Here is a 15,067-nt window from a genome sequence, read left to right on the forward strand (position 1 = left end):
ATCCTGTTCAGGGTGGTGGGGGTGGAGCCTATCCCAGCAGCCTTCCCCCTGGACAGGTCACCAGTCCATGGCAGGGTCAACACATATAGACAGACAACCATTGGCTCTCCCAGCCACGCCTACGGTCAATTTAGAGTCTGGATTAACCTGGTCCCCTCTTGATGTCTTTGGACTGTGGGAGGAAGCTGGAGTACCAGAGAGAACCCAGCAGGAACAGGGAGAACATGGAGACCCACCCAGAAAGACCCCGTGCTGCAGCCAGGGCTCGAACCCAGAACCTTCAAGCTGTGAGGCCACAGTGCTGACCACTGCACCGCCGTGCTGCGACGTCATCTAGGTTTATGCCAGTTCATACTCGTCCTTTTGTTATAATATCCTGACAGAATTATTGACAGGGAGATGAAAATTCTCTCATCTGTCACATTTATTTGGTGAAAATTTCCAAAGGGTGATGGCAGAGGGAAATTGGATGAGAAATCCACAGGAGGATTTTCTCTACCGTCATTAGCGTTTATTTTCTTTAACCCTGTCCTGGTTTTAATTATATTTCATGCGGCGTGAGACATTAAAAAAAAAAAAAACCTTGTTATTCGCAAAGTTATTGTTCTTTTGTCTTCGTCATAGATCCAAAAACTGTGTTATTCTATCCAGAAAACCCATTCAAATCTCTGCGTTAATTCAATGCTACTGTTTCGTAGCGTCAACGCTCGTCGTCTGGGTTACGGCCTCAGATATATCACACACAACTGTTGCTCAGCTCTGACAGCCTGAGCCCTCTGGATTCTTTACTTTATGGACAAGAAAGGTCCTGGACGTCAAGCGACGATGTCAATATCATTCCAGCATTTTATCCCATCAGTCATATAAATGGCCTCATTTATTTTTCCAAACCCATAAAAAGGTCTAAGACATCAGTGCCTGCAGGAGTCGTATAAAACGAGGATGTATTGGCATCGGCTTTCAACAAAGTAAAGGTCTGCTGTTAATTTACATCTCGGACACTTTATAGTGCACATGCATCCAATAAAAACCATATTTCAGGAAAAAACCCTGCTGGTTTTTACTTAAAATTTCACTTTTCTCCTTGTCTCTTTAGCTCAGTCCATCCCCAGCACATCGTCTCACCTGTATCGTCTCGTATCAAACGAATGTTTACGTTTCATACAGCGATGATGCAAAGGTTAAAGTACAGACAACATTGAGGTCTTGACAGAAAACAACACAAAACCGAACAGCAGCAGAAGCCTCGCTGCCCCCACTCGGAATCAACCATCCGTTTTGCAGTTTTATACACTTTTTCATGCTTTGGTTCTGATTTTATGGCGTAAATGAATCCTGCTTGTGAGGCGAACACATGAGCAAGTGGTTTAAAGTCCAAATCTAACGTGAGGGAGTCCCAGAGAAGGATACATTTTTAGGGGCTAACGGTAATTGTCCCAGAAAACCTTCAGTGCTTCTCCTCCGTAAGCTTGTGTGCTAAAACAACCCAGCATTGTTTTTAATGGCTGTAAAACCATTTTGCGTGTGCGAAACATAATTCAAAACGTAAGAGTTCCTCGAGGAAGTTTCACAGATGGGCAGATGTTCTTTGTTCAGGCCCCACGCAGCCGCCAACTGAGATAAACTGGAGCGTGGAGGTCCTGCAGGATCATGAAATTCTAATATTCAGGAATGTTGTGGGTTATCAATAGGGTGAGACAGGTAGAGCAGATGAAAAATACCAAGTGAACATGTGACACGAGCCACGTTTACATGCAGACTTTTTCTTCATTCCGATTGAAATTATTCCGATTGAAGAGTTCGGGTCAACTGTTTACATGTGACGTGATCTATTCCGATCTGTTTACATGTGACGTGATCTATTCCAATCTGTTTACATGTGACGTGATCTATTCCGATCTGTTTACATGTGACGTGATCTATTCCGATCTGTTTACATGTGACGTGATCTATTCCAATCTGTTTACATGTGACGTGATCTATTCCAATCTGTTTACATGTGACGTGATCTATTCCGATCTGTTTACATGTGACGTAATCTATTCCAATCTGTTTACATGTGACGTGATCTATTCCGATCTGGATTTCCATGTGCCGCTTCATTTAATCGGACCCGCCAAAAAACGGAAAGTTTGTGGGATCATGTCCACTTTTGTTGTTGTGCTGTTTAGCCTTGTAGTAGAAGGTCTTCAGAGTTTTCCAGCGGTTTCTTTGTGGAGTTTTTGGTGGACTTTTTTGAACGGTTCAGAATCTCTTGTTTTCCTACCGTCTACGCGTGCGATCATGTTCAGGTCTTTGAGAGTTTGTATTAAAAATAAACTCTCCGCCGCAGACCAGTTCTGCGTGCACTGCTGCTTGGAAGCCGCCATTTTTATCAAGTGTAGGAAACGTCACTGCGCATTTACGTGAAGACAGAGCACGCGCAGGAAGAACAGCCTGACAGCATTCCGTTTCACCGTTTACATGATAAGATTTTACATCTGAGCGGTTTGGGAAAAGGAATATTCTATCCCTGTGAAACCGAATGAAATTCCATTCGGTTTAGGCCTCTTTATTCGGATTGAGGTGTTTATATGGAACATTTTTATTGGGTTTGGGCTTCTAATCCGATTCTAATTGGAATGTTAGGCTCCATGTAAACCCAGCTACTCTTCTGAAACTGCATACCTGATTGCGAACAACTCAGAAAAAACACACTAGACGCAATATAAGACGTTGCTAGCAGAGGAAACAACACAAAAACACATGATTCACTTTTTTATTGGTGGATTTCTGGTCTGGTTCAACAGTTTCAAGCTTTTCATGGAAAACTGATTTGAGATAAATGATTGCGGCTCTCCCGTTCCTCCCCTGAGCTCTGCACCTCTTTTTCTACCTTAGCTATCTGGCTAACGGACACAGAGTTTGGCGCCAGCTTGAAGCGTTGCTTTCAGGTACTGGTACCAGCTCAGAATTCTCACTACAGAGACTGTGACAATGGCAAAAAGACAGAAGCTGGTTAGCATCCTACCCCGAACATAAATGCCACTTCTGTTGGTATTGACCCGCTGTAGGACCGCTAGCCCTTTTACTTCCCATTTCCATGGCTCTCTTCTAAATCAAGGGAAAATAATGCGGTACTCTGCCAATTCCAAGATAAAAGATGCTGTTTCCTGGCTGTCTTCCTTCCTTCCTTTACCCAAGAAGAGAAAATAAGATTCACTTGTGCTGCTTCTTTTCTCACCGTATTGAAAATGTGAAGCCTGACTGGCAATGAACCAAGGCATGCCAGTAAATTCAAGGACTGTGTCTGTAAATTGTTGCTTTGACCTTGTCAAGAGTTGCAACATCAGAGTGCAGGGGTTCATTGGAAGACTGCAGGAGGCTCTCCGGGGTTCGTTAACTTAGAATTTATGGGGTCATTTGTAATGAGGTATCGGGATGTCATCCTTGCCCTCCTCCATGGGGCTTCCGAGCTCCTTCCTCTGGGCTCAGATGTGAGATGAAAGCAGCTGGTTTGTCAGCTCCTCCTTTCTCCTGCGGTACCTCGTCCACGTTGTCATTTATCGGTTTACTTGATTTAGCCCTCAAGGACAAAAAACAGGTTTTAAACTCTGGATTCATTCACAAACACCTGCTTTGATGTGGAATCCAACAGGATCATTTCAGCTTTTAGAGGCAGTATTTTTGAAGGCGGGCTCACCTTTATTGGCTAGAGACAGATTAGTGGCAGAAAGGCTTGCAGATGCTTTTGGGTTTTGATGTGTTGCCAAGGTGCGTCCGCGCTCTCACACAAACACACCTACAAACACGCTGATTTTGTTAAGTCCACTGTGTGAGAGGCATCATGTCAAAGGAACACAACTGCTGGCTACATCTTCCGCTGACATTGTAATCTCATCTGGAGGAAGCTGGAAATGACGGACAGATATCTGACCAGCCCCCGACACACGACCCCCCCCCCCCCCCCCGGTTTATTCCTGTTCTTCTTCTTCTCAAGTCATTTTCTCTGTGTAACCAAAGGCATGATTTGTTCAATCAAGTCTGACACATTAAGAGAAGTTGATATTTTTGAATTCAGAATAATAAATGAAATTAAAATTTACATGACAATTTCATGATCAATAAATTGCTCCGATGTACAAGCCTGCACTGCTGCATGACTCATCTAGATGCAGCTGACTAGAGACGAGCTGACAGGAGCCAAAAGCAAATTACATGGCCACCAAAGTGTTCAAAAAATTCCATTTTTATATTAAAGCTTGAAGTGTGATGCAGTGACAGAACATTTGTGTTTTCCCACCATGTTTTAGCATGTATGTTGTCACAAGTCTCAGAGGTAACGTGGCCACGCAGCAACCGAAGGGTTGCTGGTTCGATCCCCACTTCCGCCGGTGACCATGTCCAAGTATCCTTGAGCAAGATACTGAGACCCTGATTGCTCCTGATGGCCCTGTGATGGACTGGTGACCTGTCCAGGGTGAACCCTGCCTCTCACCCAATGTCAGCTAGGATAGGCCCTTAACTGCTAAGTGGTACAGAAACTGGATGGACAGATGGATGTTGTCACAAATTGTGAACCCATATAACAAAATTTTCGCTGAGTTGTTGTTCCGGCTTGTGGGGCCATTGATTTTTCGGATTATTCTGACACTGTTATGGGCTGTTGTGTCCCTGACCCCAACCTTTGACCACCAAAATCTTTTCAGTTCAGCATCCCAGTGGACATTTCTGACGATTCAATAACTTTCCCTCAAGGTTTTCCAGAAATAGAATGTTCTGGAGAAGAGACAGTGACCTTTGACCAACTGAATCTTTGCAGTTGATCCCTGTTCCCCTTGTCGACATGTGAGCCAACTTTGAAGAAATTCCTGCCAACATCTATGGTCTCGAGTGTGTAAAACCCCATTTTTGTCTTTATTGTCACTGTGCCGATTAAAAATAATTTCAGGCTCTGTATTTCACCCATCCTCCACAGACCAGTGGGCAGCCAAATGCAGCCCCTGGAGACCAACTTCCATACGTCTTTGATGGCGGGGGGACTGGAATACCCTGAAAAACCCAGAAACGGCACACAGAAAGGCCCAGGGACAGGGACACTCTCGCTGCAAGGCAGCGGCGTTTACTGCAGAGCCGCCTTTTTTTTGGTAAGTCCCTGACAGCTTGATGTCACTGTGAAGAAAAAATACAGCTTCTATATTACAATCAATGTGGATGGACACATCTTCTGAGATGACGCCACAGTTACGGAGAGGTCAGTTTGTGTTGGGATCCGTATTAGGACAAATCTGTCTTAGCAAAATTATGGTTACAGACATGGCTTATCCACACAGGGTTTAAATTACAGACAGCCTCTGCAATTATCATAAATTACCCTATATCCCCAGATCATAAAACTCCAGCGTGAATGGGGCACAAGACTGGGTCCAAAGGTGAGTCTCAGTACTGGATATATCGTTTAAATAGGGAAATTGATTAAAAGCACATTGGCAATTATAAAAGCCCCAGAGGGAAGACTCATAGAACACATGTGTGGTTATGAGCCCAAAAATCAAAGTTGAAACAGCATCTGTGGTTGATCGCAGCTGTGACCTGCAGTTTTTGGGAAACTGGGTCACAAATGAGTTTGTTTTAGGTCCATTATGGAGCAAAAACAACAAGTCAGTTGATTAACATTATTTTGGAAAATATGACAACAATTCTGAGATTAAAACGAGCAAACATCATAGCGTCTTCTCCTGAAGGACCCTAATAAGAGAACACGTCTCCTCGCCTTTGCTAGCTATTATTTTACAGCCTTTTATCATAAGTACAATAATAAATAATGTTAATGGTTCCCAGGACAGACAAACTTAGACCCTGATGTTGAAAACTGGTTCATTCCTGTAAACTCAATCCTGTTTTAGTTTACATGAAAGCCCAGAGGTTCTAAAAAGTTGTTTAATTTTTGCTTTTGTTGAACAAACCTTTCACAAGTGTGATCTGACAGAGCACCACTTTTCTAATTATACAATGTAAATAATTCAAATACTTCTGTTATCATTTTTTATTTGTCTTAGTTTTTTCCCCCCTCAGTTTCAGAAGGCCTATGTTCAAGTGGAAGAGGCTTTTTGTATTTTAGGAAACAGTGGTTTGTTATGTTTTACAACCTTTTAGAAGACTGGACTGCATTAACCTTTTTCACCCTGTTGCCTCATTTGCTCACTTTCCAGGAACAAATTTTGTTTTTCAGTTCTCCAGAAATATGTTAACTTCAGGGAAAAGTACGAGTTATAAAGGGGAAGGGTATTTTCAAAGGCAGGGACACAGTGTCAAAGACTTTTTGCTTATTTGTTAGGGTACGTTTCTAACAATCTTTTTTTATATATATATATATATATATATGATACAGATATTTTATTGAGGGGCTGCACGGTGGTGCAGTGGTCAGAGGCCTCACAGCAAGAAGGTTCCGGGTTCGAGTCCCGGCTCGGGCACGGGATCTTTCTGTGTGAGTCTCCATGTTCTCCCTGTGCCTGCGTGGGTTCTCTCTGGTACTCCAGCTTCCTCCACAGTCCAAAGACATGCAATTTGGGGACGAGGCTGATTGATACTTTAAATTGACCGTAGGTGTGAATGTGAGTGTGAATGGTTGTTCGTCTCTGTATGTTGGCCCTGTGATGGACTGGCGACCTCTCCAGGGTGAACCCTGCCTCTTGCCCGTAGATGCTGGGATAGGCTCCAGCCCCCCGCGATCCTTACTAGTAAGGAATAAACGGAAGACGACGATGGATGGATGGATATTTTATTGAGTGGAAACATAAAACTATCCTGAAATGAGAATAAGTCCAACAGCTTTACACTGCACCAGAAATAAAAAGGTCGACTCTCCTGAGTTTGAGACTTGACCTGGACCCGTACTTTGGGATTGAAGATTAGGGAACTACCTGATAAACTGAATATCAGTCCCTCTCGTCACACGTCCAGCAACAAAACTGAACCGTGCAGCTATAAAAATCTACATGCAAAGCGGTGTGATGTTTGTGATGTCAAAATAAACGATGCTGAATCGATCACATCAAATTTGAAGGCATCCGACAACGTATCTGAAACCAGTGTTAGCAACCGTTAGCTTTCATCAGCTGTACGCTGGCTTGCTATTGGCCTTGTGGAATGATAGCTTGAATAATGTTCACTTAATATTTCTGAAAAATTATTAGCTTCCACTGCAGGCTTTGCCATAACGAGCATTATTCACCCACAATTCCATGCTACCTCCTGCTAGCTAACGGCATACTTACTGTGGGGAAACAGCATAACTACAAATTTTGGATAAGGGGTCAAGTAAAAAAAATGAAGACTTGACTTGAAATTGCTTGAATTCTTCTTCTTGATACTGGCGTAAAGACTAAATGTGTAAAACTATGTCCAGTTTTTTGTCTCACCACAGAATAAAGGTAGCTAGCTTACTGCTTTCCCTTTGCTGTGATTTGATCCCTAACCAGGAATATGCTCTGCCTGTTCTGGTTTTGCAAAATTAGTTTAATCCCACTGAAGCTGGGCCACCTGCAGGCAGTGTTGTGAAGATAAAACTACATTCCACCAGAAAGAATTGATTAATTTCAGTTGACACAATACTCAGCCAAAGCTACATTTTCCCAGCTAGCTAACAGACTAGTTTTCATTTTCCACCCTTTAGCCAAGCCTGAGCACCAGACAGGGTTGCTTTTAGACACCTTGTCTTTCACACTGAGGCTAGTGATTTACTCCCATGGAAATATATAATTATGTTCTACGCGCTATGCAAGTTTTGAAATATAAACACAGCGTGAGTTTTGGTCTGGAGAGCAAAGCAGAGCACAGCTGGGTTCTTCCCTCAGCCCTGATTTATATGAGGTCTTGCTCTCAGAGCGCTTCATTGTAGCTGCTCGCTATCTTCCACCAGACCTAATGGAGTGCAAATCATGCACAATGCTTTTCAATAGAGTTCTGTGACTTTACAATGTGTTGCTATAAGCTATAAAAAAATAAATAAATTTGGAGTTCAAAAAGCTTTTTGGTTCCAAACCACGTTTGTGGAAACCACAAACAGGACAAAAAATTACACAGAGAATTGAGAATCTCACACAAATATGGAACACAGGCATTAGTCAGTCCCAACTGCCAAGTTTCCAAATATGTGGTCGTGATGTTTTCAACTTGGAGGATGTAATCAGGGATACTGGCTTCATGTGGGATGCACAGCAAACCGCTAATTTCAAACGCCACCACACACAGCCTCATACTGTGATCAGTACTGATTATAAATGCCCATTGATGGCATTGATGTTGTACCAGAGCAGCCATGTCGATTAAACTGAAACGAATTTGTTGAACCGTAATTCAAACACAACCCATACAGGAACCATGAGGATTTTGTTCCCTCTCTCTTCAGGGTCATCTGGACAGTTCGTGTGGATAAATGTAAGGTGACTGATTTGGTCATTGAATTCAAACATTACAACTATTCCTACAATACAAATATCCCAAAACCTCGAAGTTTCAAAAAAGAAAAAAAGATAGTTTGATAATCAGTTTCTCACCATTCCGTACCTTCCTATATCAAATGCTAGCCTCGTACTTGTTGCTGGGAGCGAACGGAGGCTGAAGGTGAGTTCATGAGAGGGTTACTCTCTGTCTGTGTCCAGGCGTACAACAGCAACAACTCTCAACTCTCTCAAATGTAAAGAAAAACAGGAAAATAGTAGATTAGGCAGCAGTTTTTGCTAAAGTTACTTTTGCTAGCAGAGCAACGAGCAGCTCACACTCGCATGCAGCAAACAGCCCAAGATGGCAGACTACTACAGCTCTGTGTAAACACTCAAAATGTGGATGTAGAAGTGTTGGTAAGAGCAAGGAACCCGCGACAGCTGCAGGGGTTCCCTCTAGTGTTCAGCCGGTGTGACGGGCGACAGATCCGCCGGCACACAAAAAGTTGTGTACCTCATGAACGCTGCTGAATAAAAGGATGGACTGTTCACATGGTTTGTAGCGTCACTCCCTGGTCGCAAAGTCCTGGTCTGGATCGAACCCGAATGTGGAGGCTCACTTATACCACAACTGCTGTTGCCGGGTAGTTTTCTTTGTCGCTCAAATTGAAGTGTTTGTTGAGAATTGAGGGTTCAACCGGATGAAGGACACTTGGGTTACTGGACCGTACATTTGAGAGTTTGTAAACCGATGTTTTGTAGAGTTCCGCTGTAGTCACGATGACTCTGGTCTCTATTAGCCTCCAGCAACAAACATGTGGCATTTCATAATTCTGGAAACTGAAGAGGAAGGGAAAAAAACATGTAATAAATCTTTTAAATAAATTTAAAACATCTATGTGAGAGTAATTGATAACCAAAAGAGGATTCTTGAGTCAAGTTATCAGTTTCTGGCTCAAAGTCTAGGGTGTCTGAAAGGGGTTTTCTATGTGTTGCATTTAGCCCTGATGTTTGTCCTGATGAACCTACAACTGGGCACTGATCAAGTATCTGGTGTTAACTGGCTCATCTTCTGATTGGACCCAAATGTTTTGCCAAGATCTCTGCTCATGATCAGTCAATGATGTTTGGCATTTATTTATTTATTTATTTTAAAAATGCAGTGTTGGAATTAGACGTCTACAGTAATTGAGATGATTTGCTGTGACATGGCTCCATGCTGTGTAGGCAGGCTTATGATTTTCATGTGCCTCGGCGGTAAACAAAGCAACATGTGTAAGTACGGCTTGTTTAGCTGTCATCTAACAAAAAGTGGAGTGTTGTGGTGAAAGTGGTAAAAGATGAGCAGGCTCACACTGCAGGCAGCTGCAAATGAAAAACATTTAAACCCCAGCAACTTAATTAACCACCCAGATGGCGTCACGGGTGGCGCATCCTACAAAGACTCTTAAACTTAGACAAAATCCCATTCGAACTGCAGACAACTGCTTGCAACAGAGTGGTACGTTAAGAATCAACAGATTTTAAGATGTCTACATTAGCAGCTAACAACCTCTTTAGCTTGTTAAAGCCTAAAATAAAGAATAACGCTGGAAGTTTCAGATATCGATGAGTTGTGGGCAGTCCTAGGACGAGGAAATTTAACCACAGAGCATTGAGTGGCTCAGATTTTGTTGCTTTCCCATACACTGGGTCAGTGGTCGCTGGTTCGATCCCCGCCTCCCCTGGAGACAGTTGAAGTGGTCTTGAGGAAGAATCCCTGATGGCTCCTGATCAGCAGCATCCACCAGCAGTGTGTAAGCTCTCAGTTGTACAAATTTTGTGTTGCTTTTTGTTGCGCTTATTCAGAAAATTACAATGTAAGGGGTTTATGTGGCCAAGAAAAATGAATTTTCCTCTAATAATGCTGTTCGCACTCGGTTGCCCAAATGCCAGCTAGCTAGGCTTGGAAACGAAGAGCGGAACTAAAGTTTGCTATCATTGTTTCTCTCCTGACTGGTTGAAGTGTTACACCCTGTGAACATTCCAACATATTTCCACCTATTGTGCGTTCATGGAAGAAAAGTAAGCGTTGCTCAGCTGTCAGCTTGTGTTTTTTGATGCTATTCCAGGATGTTAGCAGTCTAGAGGGTAGCATTAAGCTAGCACATTCTCGCGTGTAAACAGGCAGGAAGCTGCATGCTGCAAGGTTGCCAACTGCTTTAGAATCCTCAAATATTCAAATATGCTGTATATGTGACCAACAAATGCTCCTAAAGCTCGACGATGAAGACTGTAAATCCTCGTCTTCACACCAAAAAGGCAAATTCCCAAAAATACAATAAGAATATCCTGTTTAAATAACCCTTGACAAATTAAGCGGGTTTTTACAAAATGTGTACACAGTTGAGTCAACTTAGCAGATTTAGAATGCTTTTTGATCAATATTTTACATTCACCGTGACCAGGTTCAGCCAGTTTCCATCGGGTTCAATTAAATTTAGTCAACTGAGGGTGTTTTCACTCTTGTAGCTTGCTGAGTTTGTGGTTGAGGGTTTTTCCACCTTGGCTGATTTCATTCTCACGAACAGAAAAATCCAAGTGAACCGAAATGCGTCACAAGTTGGAATGTTGGTGATGTTTATTAGTCAGATGTGTCTGTGCCGGGAGCAAGAAAATAAATACAGGAAGAAGATCTTGTGTTCTGGTCCGGAGCACATTTCTGCAACTTCATTGATGTAAGGCACGTTCTAGCACTAAAATGCAAAGAAAACTTGATAACATGACGTGTTTAGTTCAAATATTTGTTTATTGTTTCAGCAACGCTGCGCTACACAATTTCACAGCTCCAAAAACTCTCCAGTACACACACATACACGCTCGATGTAGAAGTTTCCCCAGCTGGTACTCGGATTCTTCGCTGTTGTATATGTAGCATTATGTTTACGGTACTGTTTGAATGAGCTGGTTGTTTTGGCTGGAGTGTAAGAAAGAACATGATTGTCAAAGTTTACCCTGGATAACAAACAGACTTACAGAAGGAAAAGGGGGGCTCCCTCACAAAATTAAATTTGCCTTCAATTTTGCGGTTTGAAAAAGAAACAAGATGTGTTTTCATTGCTTCGCTAAAACACTTGCAGTATAACCTTGCGTAGAGAGAAGCAGGTATTCATGAAGCATCGACAGGGGATGGGTTTAGCTTTGTCTCAGGGTGTGTGGACTTTTAGCTTGACCTCATTTTCTGAATTGTCTTGTACTAAAACACCACACACACACAGCCCCGATCACTGACAACTACCAGATGGCACAGGGAGGCTAGACAGTGTTGATAAATCAGGGCGTGGGTCTGCGTTAGTGTGTCTTTACCCTGGATGATGTGTGTGTCTGCAAAGCAAAGGCTAGCCTGAATGTGGTGTGATATGTATATCTGTTTTATGTGCATACTTGTGCACACATGTGCGTGCCAGAGACGAGGCATGTAGGAGTTGAGTGTGTGCTGATCAGAGCATGGTTTATGTCTGTGAATATCCTCTCATAGCTTCTTCCAAAACTTTCTTTATGTGCATCTGTGTCTTGTTACTAAATCTGCCCTGTGCTTTCCTATAATTTTCTGTATTTGCTTGACAAACTGTTTTGCTGAGGGACACGATGTTCCAAATTTACAGCATATGGTTGTGTTTCGAGCGGCAACGTCGTATAGAAGTTGCACAAAATGTTTGCATGTGTGTTTTGTGACTGGAGGTTTTCATCTCCTGGTCAGTCGCTGACCATTTTTATCTGGTGGTCTTGTAGTTAGGGTTATGGGTGGAATTCACATCCTGGTTAGAAAACATATTCAGTAGAAGACTGGAGATAAGTTTGGGTCATTATTTTTGAAAACAACCAGAAATTATTTGGCTTCTTTTGTGTTGTGAACATTTTTCCAGTGTACCAGCCTTTTTTGGTTCGCGATGAAGCAACTAATTTAGGTGATTTACAAGTCAGACGTGGTCTTGGCATCTTTTTAAACAGGCTCCAATTTAGCAGCACTTCACTAACAAATACCAGGCCAATAATACAATAATAAAGTAGTTTTATTAAGATTGGTGTGTGTTCAGAAAAGGATATGTGGAGGGTTGGGAATAGAGGGATGGCTGAGAGAAAGACTGGGAGTGAACAGGATGCTGGGTCAAGACTACTGTGCTTCAACACCCCCCTGTGGTTCCTATGATTGACAGACAAACACGTAAATGGAACCATAACCCTTGATGCATGTCTTTTAATCATTGGAGGGAACTGGAGCACCTGGCGTAAACCCGCATGTAACATAGTCTGCACAAGAAGGACCTGGGACGACTGGGTCTCCACCAAGGATCTTCTTGCTCTGGTTGCTAACCACTGTGCCATGCACTGAGACCATCCAGGGTGAAGACGGAGCCTTCTCTCTGCTTATTTCATCTGTATTTATGCGTGTTTCCTGAAAATCATTCTGCCATCAAAAATTCCGTGCTTTGTTTGTATTTCTGTAAACGGGAAAAAATGCAAACAGATTCGACCCAAAGCATTGTCAAAACCATTTTCAGCTGGTAGGTTGCTACGAGATTGCTAGCTTGGAGTTTTAAGTAGCAAGGGCGACTTCGAAAACGGCAGCAACAAACGGAAGTGTGGAGAAGTGACAAGTTGTTACGCATAACATTTTGCCCCTTTCTCAACGGATACCTTACAGGGACTCCCTCCACCATCACCATGTTTGTTGTTGTCAGAATCTTTTGACTTTGAACTGCCCTCTACTAAATATACTGTGCAACATCCATGCAAAGGAACACATGAACGGATGTGAGCAGAAGTTTACATCCCTTAATCAATTTATTTCTGTATGTAAAAAGGAAGCATAAATGAGCCTTGAGAGGAGACGGCTCAGGGTCAGGGTCATGAGAACTACGATGAAGAAGAAGGAGAGGGGTTAAGTGCACTTATGTACTGTAGGTCTTCCCAGGTGATTAAAAAGGCTGAGGGTGGCGTAGTCTTGTTCCTGAAATTACAACTTTTATAAAAAACTGTTTTAATTAAATGTATGTAAGGAAAGTGTAAACTTTGGGACTTTGTTTTTGACGTGACAATCACTGAAACCATGCTCGCTGTGAGGGTTGCATGCCTGTGTGATTCTCTGCATGTGTTGCGTGCATAGCTGATCCTTAAAATACAACAGAAAGCAGCTTCACAGGTTCTACAGGAAAGACAAGATGGATACAATTCTTTACACAAAAGAATGCGAGGGAAAGCATAAGAGAGGACACAGACTGCTTCTTCTTGGCATGATTTCTCCTTCCCTTTCCTCGCATACTCCTTTCTTCAGATAACTCACGTAATTGCCTCCCCACAGTCTTAGAGGCAATCCTTATCTTCCACTAAAGAGTCTTTGCATAAAATCCACAGCTCTAGTGTAGTGTGTAAATAGTCCTCATCAAATAAAAGTGGTTTTTAGTCCAGTCAAGGTAAAAGACACATTAAAATCACCACAGTTCGTTGTCTAAATCTCATTATCAGCCATACTTATGTACAGAACGCTCATGGCGCACTTAAAAAAAGAGATATTCCACATCTTTTGGCTTTGGTTTGATCATTTGCTTCTGCTATACCGCTCCACGGTCCTTTTCTTCACATCGATGCAGAGGGTTGAGTTTTATTGTCTGTACATTCTTCGGTCTGGAGTCCAATTCCAACGGTTTGACTGCTCTCAAAAAAGGCAGTTGACTTTCGTGAAACCTTTCGGTTCATGGGCTGGTTTAACATAAAAATAGCAGACCTAATTATTTGGGGGAGTTTCTCGTCAAACTCGTCAAGCCCTCAAGGGGCTTGAATGTTTTTCCGTGACATTTTGACATTCATCAGAAGATTTGCTTCCCCAAGAATCAACAAAAATTTGATATTCTCACATATTTTTGCACTATTGCACATGTATCTCAGCATATTTTGATGGCTTGTTTAATGGAGAGTCAGGATCCGCTCAGTCTTTTCCCTTTCGCTCCATCTTCAAAGCCTTCAAACCCACGTCATTCTGTTCTGTCCTTCAACATATCCATCCACAGACACTGAAGATTTAGGCCAGAATTCCACAACCTCCAATCACCGGATATTCAAAAGGCATTTCCTCCAGCCCAACCATTTATCCACTCATCCCATGTGTTCCTTTCTGCCTCACACGTCCTCTCAGAGGTCGAGACGAAAGGCACCAAAGTAGCTGGAGGAATCGTCTGCATTGACCATCGTTGGGGACGAAACCGAGACAAAGAGTTCATCGCCGGCCCTCAGCTCAAAAAGTCCTCCTTGGTAGACCGAGTGGAGGGCATACTCAGCGTCTGGAGCCCAGCACTTGGTGCCTACCCCCTTTAGGAGCTGTAAGAGCAAGACAAGAGAAGACAAGAGCCAATGAGGGCAAGGAGGACATACAGTTGATATGGTTAAGAACTCTCGTAGTATTTATTACAGGTGGACATATCACCTGCTTTCTTAAGCATCTCCACATATGACCAACCAAAATATTGAAATTTCTCCAAAATTTCTCCAAATTTGGCACAAACATCCACTTGGACTAAAAGATGATCTGAAAGGATTTTGGTAGTCAAAGGTCAAGATTACTGTCCCTTCCCATGCACGTAGTTCATTCCCACTCTTGTTCGTCT

General features: G+C 42.7%; 1 protein-coding gene and 1 long non-coding RNA gene across 5 annotated transcripts in view; one reads left to right on the forward strand and one right to left on the reverse strand.

The window, feature by feature from the left end:
• The window catches only part of LOC147238811 (uncharacterized), a 51,710-nt gene that overhangs the window by 3,009 nt on the left and 33,634 nt on the right, over positions 1–15,067 (forward strand). For all 4 annotated transcript variants that reach the window (XR_015111828.1, XR_015111829.1, XR_015111827.1 and 1 more), the window contains exon 2: positions 4,958–5,126. This is a non-coding gene — a long non-coding RNA (uncharacterized LOC147238811). The remainder of the gene's footprint in view (positions 1–4,957; positions 5,127–15,067) is intronic.
• Positions 12,525–15,067, reverse strand: part of tnfsf10l (TNF superfamily member 10, like) — a 66,044-nt gene continuing 63,501 nt past the window's right edge. Inside the window, exon 7 of the mRNA XM_086197567.1 lies at positions 12,525–14,780. Within this exon, the coding sequence (XP_086053693.1) occupies positions 14,595–14,780 (186 nt within the window). The 3' untranslated portion in view covers positions 12,525–14,594. The remainder of the gene's footprint in view (positions 14,781–15,067) is intronic.

Source organism: Aulostomus chinensis, chromosome 24 (assembly GCF_037954235.1).
Source record: "Aulostomus chinensis isolate RoL2024-O1b breed Wild chromosome 24, RoL_Achi_v1.0, whole genome shotgun sequence".
In the NCBI taxonomy this organism is placed as follows: Eukaryota; Metazoa; Chordata; class Actinopteri; order Syngnathiformes; family Aulostomidae; genus Aulostomus; species Aulostomus chinensis.